This window comes from Amblyomma maculatum, chromosome 8 (assembly GCF_055883805.1).
Source record: "Amblyomma maculatum isolate TAMU_Amacu chromosome 8, ASM5588380v1, whole genome shotgun sequence".
Classification (NCBI taxonomy): Eukaryota; Metazoa; Arthropoda; class Arachnida; order Ixodida; family Ixodidae; genus Amblyomma; species Amblyomma maculatum.
The window spans coordinates 128078504-128101215 of NC_139351.1; the positions used below are offsets into that span (position 1 = coordinate 128078504).

At 44.3% G+C, this 22712-nt stretch overlaps 1 protein-coding gene across 1 annotated transcript; it reads right to left on the minus strand.

Moving 5' to 3' along the window:
- Positions 1–7694: 7694 nt before the first annotated feature.
- Positions 7695–13947, minus strand: LOC146182533 (beta-galactosidase-like). The gene is made up of 3 exons (XM_084575969.1): positions 12484–13947; positions 9313–9606; positions 7695–7841 (listed from the first exon to the last, which is right to left on the minus strand). The coding sequence occupies exons 1-3, from the start codon at positions 13945–13947 to the stop codon at positions 7695–7697; spliced, it is 1905 nt and encodes a 634-aa protein (XP_084432095.1).
- Positions 13948–22712: the final 8765 nt, after the last annotated feature.

Genomic DNA, 22712 nt, shown 5'->3' on the forward strand with positions numbered 1-22712 from the left:
TTGACCTTTAGACGACCCCCGTAGACGACCCCAAGCTGGCAGGAGCTGCCAACTTGGGTCTCTCGTTTCACATGGGACGGTTATGTCAGAATCAGCCTGCTAGGACCCTGGCATTCACGTTACCCCTATAGGCCCCCAAGGCACGTTCATACGGCTTGTTTAAAGCGTGGCTTTATATGTGGACTGAGGGAGAAGAAAAAGAGATGAAGAAGAACGCTCGGTCACCCGCAGCTAATGCTTTCGCTCAATATTCGGCTCAGCAGCTAATGCTTTCGCTCAATATTCGGCTCAGCAGCATTGAACTCTTCTAAATTTTTCGTCTTGCACGCAGATTGATTGTCAGTGGTTGGAGAAATTAATGAACAGGTCGCCGAAGGACCTCACATCGTGCCTATTGCGCAGCACCATGTATATATGCAACATGTGTGCGAGCGTCGCAAGTCTAGTGTGCAAGTAAAGTGACATGCCCGTCGTCCATGAAAACGAGCCTCTCTGTTGCTACGCACAACCAGACTGCTAGGCCTTAGCTGGCTGGCCTTGATATGGCGTCAGAAACGATTATATTGAGGCGTGGTGGAGCCGCATCGCTCGAGCCGCAAAAAGCGACTTCCATCATGAGTACCAAAGAGGACTCCGACAAAAAGGCGAAATCATCTACGGCTGACTTGAACGCAAGTTGCATGAGTGGCAACGCGTCGTCGCACGGCGTTGCTCTGCGCCAGCCTGAGACCTTTGACTTTTTCGACGCGGAATCATGCAGGGCCTTCTCGGCTAGCGTGATAGGAGGGTTACGCTTGCACTTCAGGCGTATCTGCGGTACTCAAAGATATCAATGCACGCATTCTGCTTTACTGCATGGGCCCCATGCAATATAAGGTGTTTTTTGCAATCGTTCTCGCGTACAGTCGACGCGCCGTATTGTAAAAATAAAAATGAAAATGTTTAACCCTGCTAACCCTTAGCTGGGCGAAGCGCCGTTTTGCTTGATTTTGCGTTGGTTAGACGTAGGTTTAGACATGGGCGATTTGCAGCGATTAAATTTACGAGACTATGGAGTCGAGGAGGCCGTCAACTACAAGAGAGAACACGATATGCTGTAAGTGCCGTCACAGGTCAAGGGTTGGCACTCCATAGGTGGTACCATGATTAAGCTATATATAGCCACACTGTGACATCTGGCTCGTTGAAGGTCAAGCGGCCGGCCAAGTTGACATTGGCTGATACATGGCGTTGTGAAACTTTCGCTCCCAAACGGTGTCCAGAACCTCAGATTGGTCAACAAGGACTGTGTCGTCATCGCCCCTAGGGCCAATCAGGAGCCATCGCCGAATTATAAATGGACCCTTGGCCCACCGGAACAATTTTAGAGTTCTAGCACACTGTTTACCACAGAGTAGTTCGGGGGCCTCGACACCAAATTTGGGGATCGACAGGGCCCATCGTTTGGTATCATGCACTGAAATTTCGAGTGGTTTCGGGACAACGGCCAACCCTTGATAACGATTCGGCGACGGATGCATATGCAAAGTTCCAAATCAACCTCGCCCCCCCCCCCCCCCCACCCTTTTCCTCCTCCCAATTTAGTGGTGCACTTAGGTCCCCACGAAATGTTTACTGAACCTTGCCTCACAGTATTTGGCGGGCCACTCATAAAGTTGCGGATAGGACCAAAACACGCCTCCAATAATTTCGTATTAATCGCACGCGTCCCAAGTAACTTCTTCAGACCGTGATTTCCTTGTTCAGCGGGCGCCCAATGCGAAGCCTTTCTGAGCCATTCAGCACCAAATAACCAAATAGCCTTTGGCAAGAAAAGGTATAGCATTTTGGTATAACCTTTTGGTATAACCCTGGGTTATAATCTTTTGGAAACCATATAACCTTTTGGCAAGAAAACTGAAGAAAGTGTCGGCTAAAAGTCCCATGGCAACAAAGAATGTCGAGATGATTCCTTACCTTCACAAAATTTCGCACGGGCTGAAAAGAATGTCGAAAACATTTGGAGTAAATATGGTATTCTCAGCATCCCACAGGCTTTCTGGCCTTTGCTACCGAATTTCTGACCGTGAAAAACCTCAAGCCTGCTGAACCAAGCACCAAACGAGATTCACGAAATGTGCTGTTGGCGTGGTGTACTCTATCCCCCCGTCCCGTGGAAAAGTTTACATCGGGAAAACTGGCCAATGCTTGAACTAACAGCTCAGGGAGCACGGCAACTGCTGTCGATCAGGTAGAAGAAGCAACCTAGCCTTGCATGTAAAAAAAAATGCAACAACTGTTCACCTATGCTTCACCGTGCCATAATAATTGGCAGGGGAAAGACTAAGCACGAACGCGAGCTTCTCGAGGCATTTCTAATCGAAGAATGAGCTGACTTTTATTTTTGATCCATTGTAGTTATCTCCAAGAAAGAGCGCCGTTTTTTATCGGGTGTTTGAGTTTCATCAATTTGTATTTTTGGTGGTTCTATTTTTGCATGTGCGCTTGCGCAGGAAGGTGATTATAAATACGTGGTTGGGGCAATAATAAACCAGTTGGAAGCCCGGTTACTGTGTGTGTATTTGTGTTTCCTCTTGTCCTGCGCCTTTTTTTTTTTTTCGCTGGTTTCTTTTTTTTTGTTTTTTTTTTTTTTTTGTTCCTGGCAGTAAAGTCAAACAGGCTAAATAATCTGAACGGAAAGCACAAGGTCGGTACAACCTTTCCGATCCGTACAAGAACAAGTTTCAATTTTATCAGTGCATTAAATAATGCTTCTCCGCGTCGAACTACTTAAATATGCAGCATTTTGTTCAGAGCTGCTTGTTCTGTTGTTGTTGGGGCTGTAGGAAGAAGGAAAAGAAAATGCATGGGTCTGCTACTGGCTCTGTAGCTGAGCACCTCCGCTGCCTCTTGCGGACAGAAGAAAAAATAGAGAAGAAAGAAAAAGAAGAGGGAGGGAAAGACGCGCGCCTCAACAACAGCCGTCGTCCACCACCGAAGCGGTGGCGGGTGCAATGACGGCCTACAACAAATAAAAATTCGGTGGCTGGCTAGCCCCCGCCGCAAGCGGCGTTGACCTACAGCAGCCCCGTAGGGCCAGGAATAGCCACCCTTCTTGCTTGTCAGGGTCGGGAGGCAAGATGCCCCTTTTTGCAGTGACATTTGTATCGGCTGCATTCCGCTGAGGGAGAATGATATGAGCTGACATGAGCTTGCACAGCTTTAGTCACTTGTGTGCGATAAAATACAGTACAACAAATCGTAACGAAACAGCCAAAAAAATAATACTCTTCAAGCATTCACGATGAAGTCATTGACAAAGCCGTCGTTAGACTATAGGAGTGAAGAAGGCCATGGTGCAAAGGAACCAACTGAAGCTTTTGTTCTGACAAACCTAAACATTACTGAAAATTGTAATGTGCTTAAGCCGTATGTTGCTTATTTTGAGCAACACTTTCGCTCCGACAACACCAAAGTTAGGGGCGTTTTAGTCACTCAGGGAGAAGACTTACTGTGTCAAGATTATTCATCATCCTGGTGGCAATATCAGCTGCCCCCCCGCCCCCCCCCCCCCCCCCCCCCCCCCCCCCCCCCCCCCCCCATAGTGAACGAAGATATACACTCTAAATACGGTAACCTTTGGGTAACCTTAGTAAAGGTGAACATTTTCACAATCATGTGCACATATAATTTGAAAGTTACAAAATTTAGCCTTTTGTTCTATTAACCTTTGTAACAGTTGCACATCGTAAAGGTTACTTTTATTCATAGGTTACACGTATTTGAAGCGGTGTTACCTTTCCAAAGGTACACAGCATTCAAAACGACATAGGTCACCTGCTGCAACACGTGTACCATTTGCACGCTTTAATCCATGCGCTGTGTATTGAATTCCAGCATAAAACTCTGGCCAGCATAAAACTCTGGCCAGCATAAAACTCTGGTTACTAATGTGCCTAATGTTCCGCTGAAGCTCGCTAGGCTCGTCATTCAACCACATAGCTGTCTCCAGTGCTCTCACGCACGGTTGGCTCTGAGCTCACAGATCGCCCGTCAGCGTAGTACAGAAGAACACTGATCTACTTCAATATCCAACCAACGCCTGAGAGCAGAAGCTTGTTCTCTAAAATACTTACCCTAAAAATCAATATAGAAAGCTGTTTCATTGGACGAATAATATCTTCATCGAGGCAACAAAAATCTTGAACAGTCGTGTGCACTAGGTAGCTTGGACATGTGTTTATTAAGAAATGATCTCGACAAATGAACTCTAATAGAAATTTTCAACGATCGCTGAAAAGTAATACCGTTATCCTTGAGAAGTACATCATTAAACCTTTAGTTGAAGTGATTACTCTTTCCGTTAACCTTATAAACGGTCGAAACTTGCGTGACCATTCTGACGATATTGCAGAATTCGTTAACTATTTCCACCATTCCTTTTCAATAATCGGTTGCTCAAAAATCTGGTTTACAAACAGTGATAAACATTTCTATGGAGCCTTTAAGTTATTCGGGTCAATGCTTTCATCATGTCGATGATGTACGATATACTTTAACATACTATACACACGAAATGTCTCCAGCGCTGTTCCCAGGTATGAATTACTGTCGATCTAATTTCGTTCTGTTATAGTTCGTGACATCTGCCACAAAACTGTGCGACATTCAATTTTCGGTTTATCTTCATCTTATAGCGCTAGTTTTGGCTGCACAATTTCGGGTGTGCTTCACCACCTACCTGTTTAAAACAAAAATGCCGCGCTTAAGTAATGTCAATCTTCACCTTCCAGGCGCTTCAAATGTTGAAACTATAAAGTTCATCACAAGTTTTCTCAGTTACAGATACCATGTTTTAACGGTTTCTACACTTTGCATAGACTCGGCTCACGTACCTTAAATAACCGCATTCTCTGCCATTTAATGACACCACACAAGCCGGTGTTATAGAAACACCCATTTGACCATTACCTTCTATTTATGCTCATTAATCAGGCGTCGACAGCGCCTAATTGACATACTTAAATTCATTTCTGATACTAACAAGTAACTCTATACAGAGAGTGGCAGGACATGCTTTGCAACGCGGGCCCCAGTCATGATGCCCTGAAGTTTTTCGACGTTTTTCATGCGCTTTTGCCATTCGCGCCTGTGCCAACAGACGCTACCACACATCACGTAGTCCTTGGATTTGCGTAAAAAGATAATACACATATAAACTAAACTGCAGCCTTTAAACCCGCGTCGTAAACCGTACTTCAAGAAATGCCCTGTTACATTGTCGAAATTGCAGACAACGGCATAACGCCACATTTGCAGCAGAACTGAAACAAAGATATGACAGCAGTTTGATAGTTGAACTGAGAAGCAAGGCCGTAGCTGCAATTCAATCGAAAAAATTACAAGGGATTTTAGCGACTAAAGCAGTGAAAGGCAAAAGCCTGAGTGTCGCATTTTGCTACGCAATTAGCACTAATTAGTAATTAATATAAATATTTTAATTAGGCAATAATTAATTTATAATTATTTGTTAATTACTGCGCAGTCAATCGATTGATTACCTAATAATTAGTCGTTATTTAGTTAATCAATGAATTACTTGATTACTAATGAATGATTATTAATTATTCAGCCGTTAATTAGTATACCATCATTGATTGCCATATGTCCATATAAGGCACGCATTCACGCATACTGTGGTGGTGCTCTGTGGTTGGTCGAGACCTCTATGATGTCATCCCGCCTCAGCCAGTCAGAGCCACTGCAAAAGCGGGACACATTTTGTCCACGACAGCATGAGCCCTTAAGGGCTTTCGCCTTAACAATCCCTTATAACTTCACCAAAAGAATTTATTATGTTACTTAATTATTATTATTTATATTATTTCTTATATATTTATTATTGCCGGACGATCACAGCCTCTCCTTCGTCCAACTAATCACGAGATAAATTATTCCATCATATTGGAACTGCAAAAATCAGGTCCTGTATTGTAGAAAATTTCTGCAAAACACGTTTAAAGCACATTCATAACGCCTGTTTAAAGCTTTGCATACAACGTCCTCTTTAAAAAATTAGTTGTGGTCTAGCTCTGGCTAAACCTAGTTGAATTGCGATAGTAACGGCGGAAGCTTCTTCTGCCTGCTACATTATTCCCCTGTCACGCCCTAGCAGTGTAAGGTGTTACATTATTGGGGACACTTAAGCGCATCCTTTAAGAGTACGACGCGAGAGCGTAAGCTACCAGCCCACATAAGAATGAGAAATGCTCAATGCTGCTGAACCGAATGTGGAGCGAAATCATTAGCTGCGGGTGACCGAGCATTCTTCGTTTTCTTCGTCTTCTTCTTCGTCATCTTTGTCGTCTTCGTCTTCTTAATCCTCGTCTTCTTCGTCTTCTTCTTAGTCTTCGTCTTCGTCTTCTTCGCGGCTGTTCAAGGTGAAACGTGCCCCTTGCAGGGACTACGCGACGGGCCGAAACTACAGTGAACTCCGAAACCTGGCGTAGTATTGCTATCGCAAAAAGAACTGCTCTATCCCGAGCAGCTTAAGGCAGCCAAAGTTATACCGATCTTCAATAAAGGTGACTCTACCTTCATCAACCAATACACGCCTTTTTGATTTTTCTGGACAGACCAGAAAAGTTGATGAAATAAAGGTCACGCGTGCATTTCAGAGACTTTATATAATGCTGATCAGTGCGGCTTCGGCCAGTTTTACAACTGGTAGATCAATTACATGTTTTACTGTCACCATTCCCTTCTCTTTCTTTCATTAAGGTAAGGGGGGTATCGTTTATATTGGCTGTTCAGCCTTCATATATTTCTCTAAGGCATTTGAATCAAGTAACCAACCGTATTATCTTATTGAACAAAGTTGAGTCTTATGATTCATCTTCTCGGCAATACAATTCATAGAAAATTTCTTTTGAAATACACATCAAGTTGTTTATATTACTGGGGATTCATTGAATTATCAGGTCATATCGTACTCACAGATTGTCAACATTCTACCATGGTGTGTCTTATTTATTCAAAACATTTTGTGAATAGTTAAGATATATTCTGTTCAAGCAACCAAGTTTCATCTCTTACCTCTTCGTCGATGTTTTATCCTTACTCTAATTTTTTCACCTTTACATTACTTCAGCATACAAAAATATTAAATACGCACCCTTTAATACGGGAACACTACTTACACTGCGCTATGCATTTATAGGCAGTATTTTAAGCTACTGTATAACACCTTTAGTATTCATCTCGCTCAGCTGCATTCTTTCGATACGAAAGTGGTACGAATTATCACTGTTTTTTCGTCTTTCATACTCCAGATCATTATTAATTCACATTTTGCATCCCTTGATAATTTAATTCTGCGTAGGAATCATATACTAATAATAGAAAGTTTATTATGCGGTTTTCAGGCTCGTCGTACTAGTGCCGTCTGCCTAAAAAATAATAATTTCATACTTGCACCTTTTTAAACGAAAATTAGAGGTATCCTCGTTTAATCGCACCGAATACTTTCCAATTTGTGTATTTACTTATACTCACCGGTTGTTTTCATCATGTTAAAAGTATAGGATGTCTTGCCTGTGGTTATATAACCTTGGGACCTGCTATCGATTTTTATTTTGAATTAAAAGATTAAATGAGTTTTTTTTTCCTTTTACTGGCTCTACTTTGGCAGCAGCCACGCACATGAAAATGAACAGTTAGAAAGCCACAGGTCCGTCGATGTTCGGAACGTCCACAAAGCTGATCGTTCGGTTCTCTCTGGGCGCAGACTCGGTTTCGAAAAGCAGCACCACGTTCTTCTCCGGATACGGTCGAAGTAGCACGCCCGGAACGTACAAGGTCACCTGCGCATTTATGTGGCAGCGTTCTTGTCGAGGTTTGTGTGGTAAACCTTAGAGGCACACGGAGCTTACTATATATACTTTTCTTTCGAAATTGTAAAAGGTAATAGGACATACCTACTGTTCTGATTTAAAAATGAGAGGCTAATACCGAAATCGCGAGTTGCGTTTTAGTGCGTAGCACCTACTACTAGTCGCAATCACAGATTTTGCGATGTCTGTCCGAAGCCTCTCTCTCTCTCTCTATTTCTCTCAGCATGAATTTTAAGTGGAGAAGTAGAAGGTGGCGACGTGAGTCACGCGGCTTATCAGTGAAGAGGCGGATCCGAAAAACCCTTTCTCTCTCTCTCTCTCTCTCTCTCTCTCTCTCTTTCTCTCTCTTTCTCTATCTCTCTCTCTCTCCATATCTCAGGAAACTCTAAACCTAGAAAGGGAAGGTGTCGACGAAGCTGACAGTACGTGTGCGACACGCGACTGCGAAGTCCGGAGTAACACGCGCTTGTACAACACAGCCCGGTGATCGCCGCGGTGGGACACATCCCCTACTCTCTCACGAGATTTTTCTGTGGCCCCACCGCTCCCTTCTAAGCTAAAACGGCTGAAGCGCTTGTAAAATTGTAAATTGAAATTGGTTTATATGAAAAGAAAGGAGTACTATCTGTCTCACTTCTTCATGGACACCTTAACCGCGCAGTAAGGGAAGGAAATAGGGAGTGAAACTTTAGAGAAAGAAAGATGTGCCGCATTGGAGGGATGCGGTGTGATTTCGACTGAAACCCGGCCGCCGACGGCTGCATTTCCGACAGGCGTCAGTGTGTTGTGCGATGTCAGACGTTGAAACTACCTATGCAAATTACTCCGAAGACCCCTACTACGGTTCCTCTTTCTCTCTTTCCGCTTTAAACCCCACCTTCCTCCCTTCCCTCTTGGCCGGTTGAGGTGTCCACCGTAAAAAGGGTGACATATATATAGCGCCTTTTCTTTCCTGTGAACCAATCATTATGTTTAAAAACATTTAACGCTTCGCCAGACTGTGTGTCGGTTTATCAATGCCAGAAAATCCAGGAGTGAAAAGATGGTGTCAAAGGCTCTATTGCGAATTGCGACTAATAGATTTTATAAAGAGAGCTGGTCGGGTTGGATGCGCGTAGAAGCGTTCCTAATCCGTGTTAGAACTGTACGAATATTCACTCTCAACCTCTCGTTGTAGAAGCGAGTGATCGCCCTACTTGGATCCATTGTTTCCTTGCCTCACTGTTACCTCCTTTCTTTTTGTTTATAATTCCCTGACCGGTTGTTTTGGTACGTTCGAATTGGTTTGATTCTTTCATTGAATAATTTTATACATTTGTTCGTTTCCTTGTTCACTGTTTCTATGGCAAAATGTGCTGGAAACGAGTCTCTCAGTTAACTTCCGTTCGCTTACTTTCGCCCTCTTGCTAACCACTACGTATATACTGCACATCGTATTTACCTGGGGCCCGATGCTGGGCCAGTATCTCCCCAAGTTGAAAGCGTTGACGAATGCGACGCCTTTGCCCCATCCCGTGGGATCCAGGAACGTGTCCAAGGGCTTCTGGCCTTCGGGCAACACGAAGCTGCCGAAATACGCACCCGGAGCGGTGCAGTACGTATCTGTGTTCGAGGTACTGAAGGCATCTACCAGGTCGCTAACAGCTGACGGAAGCGGTGCGTTGCCCAAAGGAAGCGGTTCCATGGTCCAGCCAAAGAGTTCGCGATGGTCCAGGCTGACTTCCGTGGTAATTCCCTGCAAGCAGAACGCCGGATGTGTGGTGCTTCAACTTTCCTGACAATTTCATCACATTTGGAGTGACATCTCTATCTGTATTGCGTGGTTGTATTCATTGCGTCCTTGGTAGCCGTGATAATAGACGATCCACAAAAAAAAAAAAAAAAGATGGACCATTTAGCGTTATTACGCTAAGTGCCAGTTCTGCACGCATAGTACTCGGTTTTCCTTTCGGCTTCGATTCGAGGCTCGGTTTTCAAGATGGAGAAGATGCGCACGATAATCAACAAAGAACATGAGGGAATTTTAAGCCTAAATCTAAGTACGTGAGATAAAGACTTCCGCCCGCGGGGCGTCTAGAGAACACTTGTTCGCATTCATGCACGTTAATAATCGCTTAATTACGGATATCTTAAAGGGGTCATGACACCCATTATGGGATATAAACTGTTTATTGCATCTTATTCCTGATGTTCCAAGAAAGTAAACTTCAAGGTTTCAGCTTCATCGGAGGCTCAGATATTTTTTAAACTAGTATTTTTGTTTCTTTGTGAACAACTTGCTGATCTGGCAACCGACGCAGCCGGTAACGACAAAGGCGATGCCGCGTCGTCTGCTGCATGTCCTGTGCACGAGCAGCGTCAACCGTGGTTACGCGAAGCCGCGGTAATGTCGGTCAAACAGAAGTCAGGCCATGCCGCTTACCGAGGTTTCCGCAAACTAACCTTTTCGTCGATCTCTGTGATTGCTTTTAACCTAAGGAATAGCGGCATCTGTAGGCGGGATTCAGGTGCACGTCGGCGCCTGAGTACCAAGGCGCACGAGCTGGCCCGCTCAAATAGCGTACACATTGTACACTGAAAGCAACGCACAAAATGCGCAATGTATATAGTGCCGTCCGCCGACGATAGGTATACCGCCCGGCAGCGCTGCAGCGTAGTGTATACTGGGAGCGGCTCACTGCATCGAGGCACCCAATACACCTATACCGTCCCGTCTTAGCAGCATCGTTTACGCTGCTCGTAGTCTGGCCCTAGCCTCATCATTAAAGTGGGCGATAAGCTCACGAGGCTTACAACACCGAATACCACAAGCTTACAGCAACGGCGTCCGTGAGCGCGAAGGACGACGGCGCTGTTTGCCCTAATCGTCGCTATGGTAAATCAGGCCTATAGGGCTAAATTACTTCACATCGAAGCCACAATAGACGGCACTTCGTAATAGATCAGCGAGGCGTTTTAGTAAATGAATCACTCGATCATGAAACTTCTTTACTCTCAACCGCACTGTTTCGCAGTAGAGGAAATGGTTGTTTTCTGCGACGCCTTAGCAGCGGAGGTACCGTACGGGTACCGCACCGGCTATGAGCAACTCCGACCGTATGGGTCGGCATTTAACAAGAAGCCTTCATTTTTGAAATTCCTTTTTCAAAGGCCTATCATTATTACGAGAAAAAATATTTAGCATGGTTTCCTTGGCGCAAGGGATTCGCCATACCGCTGGCGCGCACGGCTTTCGCGGAAGGCACGGCGTTGTTTACGGCGGTAGAGGCAGTGCAGCCATCGGAGGCTGGAGGCGGTCGCGCCGAAGGTGGATGCCTGGGCAAGAACTAAATCGCGTTTCACTACGCTCTGTTTTCAGATACATGCTGAATGCAGTTATTCGGAGTCACGTTAGCAGGCGCGAACACAGTACAGTGCAAGCGGCTGCATATCGGCGCCGATGCGGTGCTCGGTGTCGCTCTCTGACGTCACCAAGATTTTCAACATGGCGATCGCTGTCGGTGGTAGGAGCTTCACGATTTCAGCTTCAGCCACTTATTTGACAATAAAGACTGCGTCTAGGGCGCTCAAATTTCGGAAATAGAATAATAAGGTCCAGTATTATCTGGCGGACTACAAAACTCTAATATATTGGATGATCATGGCATGAACCTTTTAATTCCGGCCTCTATTACTTTTATTTATTCATTAAAGTGCAGTAGGAAGCAATCTAAATATTTGAACGATTACACGACGTAAATAACTATGAAGTCCTTCTTTAACCAATTCGTGCGGATGTACCTCCGTGTCCTTGAAGTAGTGTGTCTTAAAAACCTTCCGTGCTTCCTGGTCGGTATGATTCCCATCTCAGCCACCCGATCTAAATGAGCAGCTCTAGTTGGCAATGCCAGCCTCGTCATATGGCCTTGTGACGTCACGTTTATCCCGTAGGCCAATCAGTTCCCAACCATGTCTCATGCTGGTTTAGTATCACCTGCCACAGTCGTGCCCATGATTTTTCGTTCACAGTACCGCCGACACTGCCGAATGTTACAGAGGAGATAGAACGAGCGGGGCTGCTCCAATGAGCACCCCTCCGTCAGTACACCTTATTATGAAGCCATACAGCACCAATGTTCATATACACTTGATGTTGAGGATACACATGATCAAACCAAACGACCAATTTTCCCCACAGCGACATCACCGAGCAGGGTTTTTGGAGGACCTTGCTCGGAGTAAAATAAAGGGGTACGACTACTTGCAAAAAATCTGGAGGGAATTGCCAATTACCCACAGCCATTCTTTATGCTTTTCTCGGCTACAGCAGCCGTTTACATTTCAGACACTGTATTTCTCATGTAGGTAAAACGTTGTTGACTCGTGCCAGTCTGCCTGTACGCCAGTATTAGATTAGCGTTAGATATTATGTAGCAATTTCAATAAGGATCGGAATGCTACTTGTGTGTAGTAATGCACTCCACTCCAATTACTAAGACGTGGTGGTCTAAAACAGCCTTATCTTAATGAGGATTTTTTTTTTTTTTTCATTTTCAAAAGACTACATTAAATCTATGTAAGCGTCTTCTTGTTAAAAACTTTCTGAAATATCCTCCGTACTCTACATGCTCACCTTAGGGTCGAAGTTAAACTCGCCGACGTTGATGCGGCCAGTGTTCTCCACGAGAATGGTAACATTCTCTCCTTGCTTGACGACTACTGGCACCCTGAAGATTTGCTGATCACCATTGGTCAGAACTGTCCTCGTATGCGATGTGAACACGTAGCCCCTGTCTTTGATTCGTGGCACCGCAAGAGACGCCGGACTGGTTGGCCTAAACGGCACCCTCGTCGTGTACAGTACGTAGCCGGAAGCATGTCCCAACTCTTCGAACGCCAATACAGTTCGGGAAGACACCGGCTTTATGCAGTCGTGCTTGCGACAATAAGCTCTTATATCATCGAGCGTGGCACAAGAATCGAGCTTCACGGGACCAATCTTGAGCTTGAGCGCTGGAACCGGAAGCGTTTCGTTCGGTAGAGGAAGGTACCGTCCCACTATATCCCTGATCTTGAAGTACATGTCTGTGGGATCACCCGCCTCCGTCAGTGGCGCTCCGTAGTCGTAGCTTGTAATCTGCGGAGCCGTATTGGCTCCATTGGTGAACCCAAAGTTCGTGCCGCCGTGGAACATGTAAAAGTTGACTGACGCGTTGCTCTGCAAAATCTTCTCGAAGGTCTTCAATACTAGGTTCTGGTTGACTCTAGCGTGTCGGCGTCCCCACTCGTCCAGCCGGCCAGGATAGTATTCGGTGACGACGAGGGGTCCTTCTTTCATCGCCCTTCGCAATGTCGAAACCATAACATCCACGTCTGCATTCGAGCCGAAATTGGCCGTCGCCAACGTGCCGTCAGCATAGTCGCATTCGTACGCCCTGTCCCTGGGCTTGTTAGTCCTGAAAAGGACGACTTCATCTCCCAAGTGCTGCCTCGTAATGTTGACTAGGTGCTGCATGTAATCCTTGTCGCAACTAACGTACTTTCCGTACTCGTTTTCGACTTGAACGGTGATGATGGGACCACCATTTTTGTACAGGTAGGGCTTCACCATGGGCAGCAGCACGCTGAACCACTTGTCCACACGCGAGATGTAAGAAGTGTCCGAAGACCTGTACTTCATGCGGCGGTCCAAGCTAAGGAGCCAATAAGGCAACCCTCCGTTGTCTCGGTCGGCACATATGTATGGACCGGGCCTCAACACCACGAGTAACCCGACTTCTTTGGCGGTGTCCAGGAAAGCCTTGAGATCATAATCGCCTTCGAAATAGAACTTATCAGGCCCCACTTCGTGGCCGCTCCACTCTACGTAAGTCTGCAGGGCGTTGAGGCCAGCTAGCCTCATTTTCTTCATGCGGTCTTTCCAGTACTGCCTGGGTACGCGGAAGTAGTGCATTGAACCAGAAATGTAGCGGAAAGGTTCTCCATCCTTGAGGAACACGTTGTTGCTGTAGTCGACGACAAAGGATCGGTTGCTGGAAGCATTGCTGGCCCACGCCAGTGAGGCAACGAGCGAAGCAAAAAGAGAAAAGCGAGCCATGTTAGGGCTGAAGTCTCGCCCACTGGAGCTCGCGTGGGTTACACGGATTGTGAACCTGAATCTGGGCTGGCGGTGTTTCCTTCACTTACCACTAGTCAAGCGCTGGCCAAAGTCAACGTTCTGATATCTAGTAACGTTGGCCAAAGTGGATTCATGATAATGGTGGAATCAAGCCCCAGATGCGGTCAATAGCGACGGCAGCTGGTGACTGCGAGCTGAAACACTCAAACAAAGAAATTATTAAACTACTAATTCATGCGATTTGCGGTAACTAATAATAATATTAAGAATAATAATTGGTTCACAATAGAGAAAGGCGCAGTATCTTGCACATTTGTTTCTGGGACACCCGACCGCGCTGTAAGGGAAGGGAGGAAGGTGGAGTGAAATTGGAAAGAAAGAGGAGCAGTAGTGGAGGGCTACGGAGTAATTTTGACCACCTGGCGATGCAAAGCTAAAAAACTAACTGCCTATTTTCGCTTGTCAGGTAAAGTATTTTTCAGCATTATACTAAATTTTTTAATTTTTTTAAGCATGCCTGCTGCGCCATCTGTTTCAATTTTTAAGCCGGCAGAGTTATTTTTCTGGGCCTTGATGCAGCTTTCTAGCCAAATGCAGCTAGCCAAAGCAGTTTGTTATCACTGAAGTGCTGCTACCTGCAATGGCGCGGTCAAAGTGTGCAAAACCAGCTCCCATGTCTCAACACTTGCCGGCTGCGAAGTTTTTGCATTCCAGGCTGGTAGCTTATTTTAGAAAGGTGAGAGGGGAATAGGCTGCTTAATGATATTTGTTGTGTCGGCGTTTCCGCCACGAACGCCACGCCGGTGCACGTTGGGGCACGTAGGGACGGCGGCCTTCACAGAGGGAGACACGGACGCAGACGGGCTGACGTTGAGAGCTCATTTTAATGTTGTTGTTCTTGCGCCCATAAGAAGAAGAAAGAGAATTCAGAGCGCGGTGCCTTAAATAGGCTCAACACCGCTACTACAGCGCCCCCTGAGTTGACTAAGCTTTCGTCTAGAAACTAAAACCACGATGTAACACCATCCCCCTCTTTTTTTTAATTATAATTGGTCTCGAAACCGAAACCACAATATAGCATCATTCCTCTCTCTATTTTTTTAAATAATTGTGGAAAAAGCAACGTTATACATTTGTTAACGGAATAAATTATACAATGGTAAGTTGTTGGTTCTTTTTTAAAGGTCGGGGATGCAATATTGTTATATATCTATTGATAATATACATTCCTTTGACATTGTAATTACCAACTCTCTCCTCCCTTATGGGACAAAAACCACGAAATACAGCACTCGGTAAAACAAAAAATATGAATATGTGACAGCACAATGAGCTTCCAGCCCACAACATATTTGAACACCTGTGTATAGGTGTGGCACATGGAAATGCAACTAATATGAATACATGATACAATCCTGAAACAAAATCCTTTAGGTGACGCGGTTTCTGGCGTCGCCTTTTTGACCACCGAGGCAATTGCGGTACATGACGGTGCGTACCTTATATAGGTGCCAGCAATGGCTGCTTAGTTGCTTGTGAGCCTTGCTGCTGAGCTGAACACCCATCAGGCAACACTGGGGGCTGAGACAGCGGCTTGACATCTGAGCTTCTAAATTCACGGAAGCGCTCCTCAGACCACTTTGAAGATGAAGAACATGATTCACAAGAGCCAGAAAATTCAGTGCCGCGCCCCTCTGGCAGAGCTGGGAGCGAAGGCTTATGAACAACTGCATGCAAGCACGAAGGCTCAGATACATTAGCGTTATGTGTTGTGGGTGTTTCAGCGAAAGCATGGGAACTGGGCACATCAGTCGTTCGTTGTGGACAGCAGCAAAGGTAATACCCATTTATAAGTCCGGAGATAAACTCAGTATTACTAATTACAGACCCGTTTCTCTTCTGTGCACCGCTAGTAAGGTGATGGAGCACTTTATTTTTAAGCACGTGATTAGCTTTCTAGAAAATAATAGTTTCTTTTCCGAAAAACAACATGGATTTCGGCGTGGCCTATCCACAGTTACACAGCTTCTACACATTACCAATGAGGTCATGGCAGCGCTGGACCGGGGCGGGCAAATAGACGTGCTTTTTCTCGATTTTCAGAAAGCGTTCGATCGTGTTTGTCACAATAGACTAAAACTGAAGCTACAATGCGTGCTAAAGAATGAACAAATTCTCCGCTGGCTTGACTCCTATTTATCTAACCGAACACAGTACGTCCGTATAGGAAACTCAATTTCTCTACCTGCTCCCGTACTTTCCGGTGTACCGCAAGGTTCAGTACTTGGACCCCTTCTCTTTTTAATTTATCTAAATGATTTGACCTTTGATTCCCCGGTACGATGCCGGTTCTTCGCAGATGATTGCATTGTGTATCATAACATTCAATCACTGCACGATCAGACTGCCATACATGATTACCTAACTGCAATCAATAATTGGTGTCAGTCCTGGCGCATGAACTTAAACGCGTCAAAATGCACACACATGGTCATTACAAGGAAGAAAACACCATTAATTTGTACATATAAAATCAACAATGTAGCAATTAAGCCGGTTGACAAATTTAAATACCTGGGTGTAGTAATTGACTCGAAGCTAACCTGGAATGCTCATGTTGAATATGTCGTTTCGGCGTCGCTAAGGAGACTATGGCTACTTAAACACCGGCTGAAGCATTGCACTAGTAGGACTAAACTCGCTGCCTATACGACACTCATTAGACCATTGCTCGATTACGCCGATGTTGTGTGGGATCCCCACACAAAAACTGCCATCAATAACATTGAAAACGTGCAAAAGAAAGCCCTTAGATTTATTTATAATACTTACAGTAGAAGAGCCTCGGTCACTGAACTCAGAACACGGTCCGGCCTCCCAACATTAGAATTTCGGCGTAGACTACATCGCCTACAAACGTTGTTTAATATAGTTAATAAACAAACAAAAATGGATTCCGACATCTACATCAATTTTAATAAGAGAAGAGAAACAAGAGGCAAGCATAGCAAAACAATTGTGATGCCACAGGCTAAGACTAGCGCTTATCGCTTCTCGTTCTTCCCTCGAACTATAGCAGAGTGGAATGCCCTACCGCAAGAAGTCGCCAATATGACCTCGGTCGAATCCTTTGCGTCTGCTGTGCACTCTTTGCAATGAAGTATGTTAATTTTAGAGTGTCCAGTCTCCTGTTTTTGCAGTTTGCAGATGTGTGTGTGTTTTTTTTTTTTTTTTTTTTTTTTTTTTTTTTGTTCTTTTTAATGTTCTTTTTTGTAATTTTGTATAAGCTGCTTTTGCCCGCGCAATAATCTGTATTGCAAGTCATTTCCTTATGTTTTCTTGTCACTCACATTCTTGTTTACCTTGATTTGTAGTGCCGACTGTACTTACTCACTCCTGCTTGGACTGCCAAGAGGCAGTTGGCAGTATCAAATAAATAAATAAATAAATAAATAAATAAATGTGCCTGTATTGAACCATTGGATTTAGTTACACACCTATCTCGCGAAAGAAGTTCATGTTGGCTGGACACTGCAACCGGGTCTAGAACTGGTGCCTAAATAAAATCATCAGATCCTATGAAGCGCTCAGCAGTCGGTGCTGTAAGCGTATAGCATTTTGACTGGGCACGTCAGTCGGAAATTGGACGCGTTCCTGACCATCTCGCCTTCCGGCTGAAGATGACTGCACTGCGGGAATGGGGATAGCTACCAAGATAGGAATCACATATGAATTGCTGTAACAAGGGATCACTGCCAGAGGACTGCGTGTTCTGGTTACCATTATCGTTGCTCGCTGCATGCACAAGGACTAATTTGCGAGCATTCCAAATATTTCCATCACTCAGCTTACATGCAAAACCTTGGACAGTACCGTAAAAGGACTTCTGTACTTAGGCCGTTTCCCTGATCCGTGCCCGTACTCTACTTCCGACCTGTGTACATGGATGCTTTGCTCCCCTCTTCACATCCATCTGTTGTTTCACGTACTTCTACGGAACACCCTAGTTTTTACAATAGAACTGCAAGAGGAGCTTGAAGAGATAGTTGTAGATCAGTTATTCCAATAGAAAAGCGAGGTTGTCAACTATGTAAAAGTCTTGCTGGAGATAACCCTTTAGTCGCCTGTGCCGTCATCCTGTACGTACCTATGCATTCTGTAATGGCTTTCTTCAATGGGCTTTGCTCGAGCTGCGCCAGCTGAAATTGCTCCTTGAGCGTCCTGTTGAACCGCTCTACCTGGCCATTAGCTTGTGGATAATAATTAGATGAACATAGGTGTTTGATTCCTCGTTAAGATCTCAAACTGCTGAGATTTAAACTGTGGACCATTTTCCGTTATGATGGATTGGGGGGAAACCCTCTCGGCTGAAAACTGCAGAGAGAAAGTAATAGCATTAGAAGTCGCCTCGTTAGCGAAACAGACTTCAGGCCACTTGCAATAATAATCAACTAATGTAATTTCAAATCTGCAGTCAAGTGGAACCTAAGGCAATGGACTGACTATATCCATACTAACTTTTCCCATGCAGATTCAGAAAAAGAAGCCGGTTGGAGCGGAGCAAAGTTTGGTTTAGCCGACTTATTAGCGCGCGCCTAATGTAACAATTTCGGACTGCATTTTCCACCTCTGTCTAAACAATACCACCAGTACCCTTCTCTAAGTTGCTGTTTAGTTCGAACTATCCCTGGATGACTTTCATGGGCAAGCAGTACGAGCTTTTTTTCTTAAGGATTTTGGGATAGAAGGCAATTATCATGAAAAACAAGACCTAGCTTCTACAGAAGAGAGTTTCTTAACTACAAAATGAGGTAGTAATTCAGAAGGCAATCAGCAATGAACTTGATTACGTGCTGCAAAAGAGTGTCCTGTGAGATAGCTGCTTGTAAGTCAGCTTTACTGATGCATGGAGTGACTATGGAGACGATTTCCTTCTCCAGCTGTACATCTGCAGAAAGCCGAAGAGGTAACCAGGACAAGGCATCCGCTATGAGATTGTTAGAACCTTTGCAATATTGTACAGTGACATTGTAATATAAGAGTCGAGCACACCACCTAGTTATTGTACTCAATGCTCTCCTCGTGCAACGATGTATGCACTGTTTTACTCAATTCTTAAGAATGTATGACATACTTTAACATAAAATACACATGAAATGTCTCCAGCGGTATTCCCAAGTGTGAATTACTTTGAATCTAATTTCATTCTTTTATACAAAAGTATAAACTGCTGGGCTAGTTGTTTCATGTTGCATAGAAAGGAAACATGCATAGACGCAGGACAAGAGCCAAGAAGGCACACAAACAACACAGCTGGACTTACCACTGATATATTCCGATGAAAAAAAAAATGTACATTTGAAAGGAATTCTCTACCTACACACCCTACGGATGACGCACTCCTCACACCACATGATGAAATGGCATTTACGATGATAAAAACTTGCGCTCATATTCGGTGATAATAAGAGACGGATCACTGATCAAACCGACACGTGTGCTGGAAATATGCGCCCAGATGTAAAAGGCGCTTTTGCGGCATTCTAAGTTAGTGAAGCGCAGCATTGCAAAGCTGCCCTCAAGTGATGCAGCAAAGTGTGGCAGAGCAGGATGAACGGCTAAGATATTCTGGGTTTCCACCCTCGGTTTTACTGGCGGTGGGAAAAAAAAAAAAAAAAAAAAAAAAAAAAAAAAAAAAAAAAAAAACTGAAGTTATCTTCAAAGGCTGCAAGCCTAGTAGAAGTAGAAAAAAGAAAGATAGAAGTCGACTCTTACTTCCACAAGACTTCACATGGGCTGAAAAACTTGGCTCAGAAGTTTCCTATCACTATGGTATTTTCTGCTCCAGCGGAAAACTGGTGTTTGTAAAGCAAAGTACTAGACTATGTTCACTACATGCGCAGGGGGCACGGCTTATTCAATCCCATTATTATGCGGAAAGGTCTACATCGGCCTGACCGGAGGATGCTTAAATGAGCGCCTGAAGCAACACCAAACAACTTTGGGCCCTGTCACAGGAAGCAATTTACCCTTACATGTCAAGGACCGCCAGAAATGGTCTCCTCGTTTTTACGCTGGTATAGCATTATCGGTCCGGGGAAATCTAAATGTAAGCGTGAGCTACTAGAAGCAGCTCCTGATCGAAAAGAATAAGCAAAAATGCCTCAGTGATCCGTCCGCGATCATCACCGAAAATGAGTGCAAGTTTTCATCAGCATAAATGCTATTTTCTCATGTGGTGCGCGAAGTGCGTCGTCTGTAGGGTGTCTGCGTAGGGAATTCTTTAAAATGAGCATTTCTTCATCGGAATAAATCAGTCGTTTAAGTATGCCTTCTTTGCTCTTGTCCTGCGTCTGATTTCGCTGGTTTCCTTTATATTAATTATGTTATAGTTCGTGACATCTGTCGCGAAAGCTGCGCGACATTCAATTTACCGTTCATCTTCATCTGACAGCGCTAGTTTTGGCTGTACCATTTTAGGTGTACTTCGTCAGCTACCCGTTGAAAACAAAAATGTCATGCTTTTAGGATATTCACCTCTAAGACGCTTCAAATCTTGAAACTATAACATTCATCGCAAGTTCTCTTACTTACGAATACCAAGTTTTTAACGGTTTATTTGTCGTCTTCGTTCGTGGTGCAGATGAGAGTGCACGTTTTTCGACGTTTTTCTCAACAATACGTCGTGCAAACGATGCTGCTACGACGTACGGGACGGGGGTATACGATGTTGTTGCGCCGCAGGACGAATACCAAGGCTGCATAAAAACGTCGACGAATGGTACATTAGGCACTACTTCTTTTATGTGCTGTTCTTGAGCCGTAGTTTAACTTGAAAGTATACATTGTAGAAGCAGGACAGCTCGATCGTATATTGAAATAGGTCGCACTTCCCGTTAAATCAATGCGGCGATAACTGGAAAGTGTATTTCGTAATATCTGCATTCCGCGTTCGGTAGCTGCCCATACGGTTCATTCGCTGTGTGTTTGTGTGTACAGTTACCATTGCGATTATAAAATATAATTGAAAATACATATGTATCGTGAAAGATAGAACAGATACACCCTCACTGCGGAAGTGAAGCGCAGTCCTTCGCAGTCACCCCGGCCACTAGAGCTGTTTCCAACAGCTGCCGCCATGCCAAACGGATGGTATACGGTTTGCTCGTGTGCTCAAACAAAGCACAAATAGCACCAAGGTGTCGGATAGCTTTCACGAGCACCGCGAAACAGCACTTTTACACTGCCGCACCGCTGCATCAACACGTACAGCACAGCTATAGTGCCTAGAGCACAGCCCAAGATGGCGTCAAGAGGAGCCGGAACGGACTTTCCCAGTTTGGCTCATACGGGGCGCCACCATCAAACTAAGATGGCTGCACCCAGGCATCAAAACTAAAAAGGTCTATAAAAACACGCATTTGTAATCATTACCTCGTATTTATGCTCATTCATCAGAAGCCGACAGAGCATAATTAAAATAGATAAATTCGTTTTCTGATACAAAGAAGTAAATTCACATTAAGTCTAACAGAGAGCGGCAGGACATGCCTTGCAACTTGGGCCCTAGTCATGACGGCCTGGAGTTAGCTGACGTTTTTTCACCCCTTTTCCCATTCTCAGCTGTGCCATATATCACCCAACAGATGCTATTCCTCATATCATAGTCCTTGCATTGGTGTAAAAAAGATAATGTAGATAAAGAGGGTGTCTAGTTGGACTAGTTGGTGATTGACATGTTCAAACATCGTTGCGCTTAAGAAAAACCGACGTAAAGAACGACACGAAACACAAGAGCGCAAACTATCAACTAAAATTTTATTGCGGTGGACACACATATATAGCATTACACCGTAACAACATCACAAAAATCGACAAGTCAGCAAAGTAGCTATCGTATCAAGGCTGAATGTGATATGTGGGTTCACCGCAATAAAATTTCAGTTGATAGTTTTCGCTCTTGTGTTTCGTGTCGGTTTTTCTTAAGCGCAACGATGTTTGAAAATGTAGATAAAGACTAAACTACAGCCTTTCAGTGCGTTTCATAAATCGTATTTCAGAAAGGGGGGGGGGGGGGGGGGGGTACTGCTGCATGAGTTTCATAGTTTGACTTAGCAACAAGGCATTAACGGAAATTTAATTAAAACAATCTCTTATAGCTTAGCCAAAAGGAAATTATTGTATTATTTATTCATATTTACATTCTTTATTATGTAATTAATATTGCCGGGCAACAGCAGTCCTTCTTCCTTCGTACAACTAATCCCGATAGAATTTATTCCTTCTTATTGGACCTTAACAAATCAGGTTCAGTATATTATATAATATTTCTGCAAAACACGCTAAAAGCACATTCATAGCGCTTGTTTTCAACTTTGCATTAAACTTCGTCTTAAAAACTGCTCTTTCCCGAGCACCTTAAGGTAGCCGAAGTTATACCGGTCTTCAAAAAGGGCAATTCTACTTTCGTTAATAATTACACGCTTATTTCATTTTTTTTTTCTTTTCTGAACAAAAGAGAAAAGCCATTACAACGAGGGAGAAGAAGAAGAAAAGCTGATGGAACAAAGGTCACACGTGCACTTTAATATATTGTTACGTCGATTATTCTGCGCCGCGCGGTGTTGCGCATGTGCAAGAGAAGGACAAAGTGGACGGTTGCGCTTGTGAAAAAGGAGAACGAAGTGGTGGCGCGTAGACTCGTTCGGGGACAAGCTTTGATGAGACTGTGCTTGAGACTGTAC

Excerpts from the sequence above, each read along its gene's own strand:
- LOC146182533 (XM_084575969.1), bottom strand. The coding sequence starts at position 13,947 with ATGGCTCGCTTTTCTCTTTTTGCTTCGCTCGTTGCCTCACTGGCGTGG. Across the intron at positions 9,607-12,483 it reads AGTTTAACTTCGACCCTAAG|GGAATTACCACGGAAGTCAG; the intron begins GTGAGCATGTAG and ends TTCTGCTTGCAG. Across the intron at positions 7,842-9,312 it reads GGCCCAGCATCGGGCCCCAG|GTGACCTTGTACGTTCCGGG; the intron begins GTAAATACGATG and ends ATAAATGCGCAG.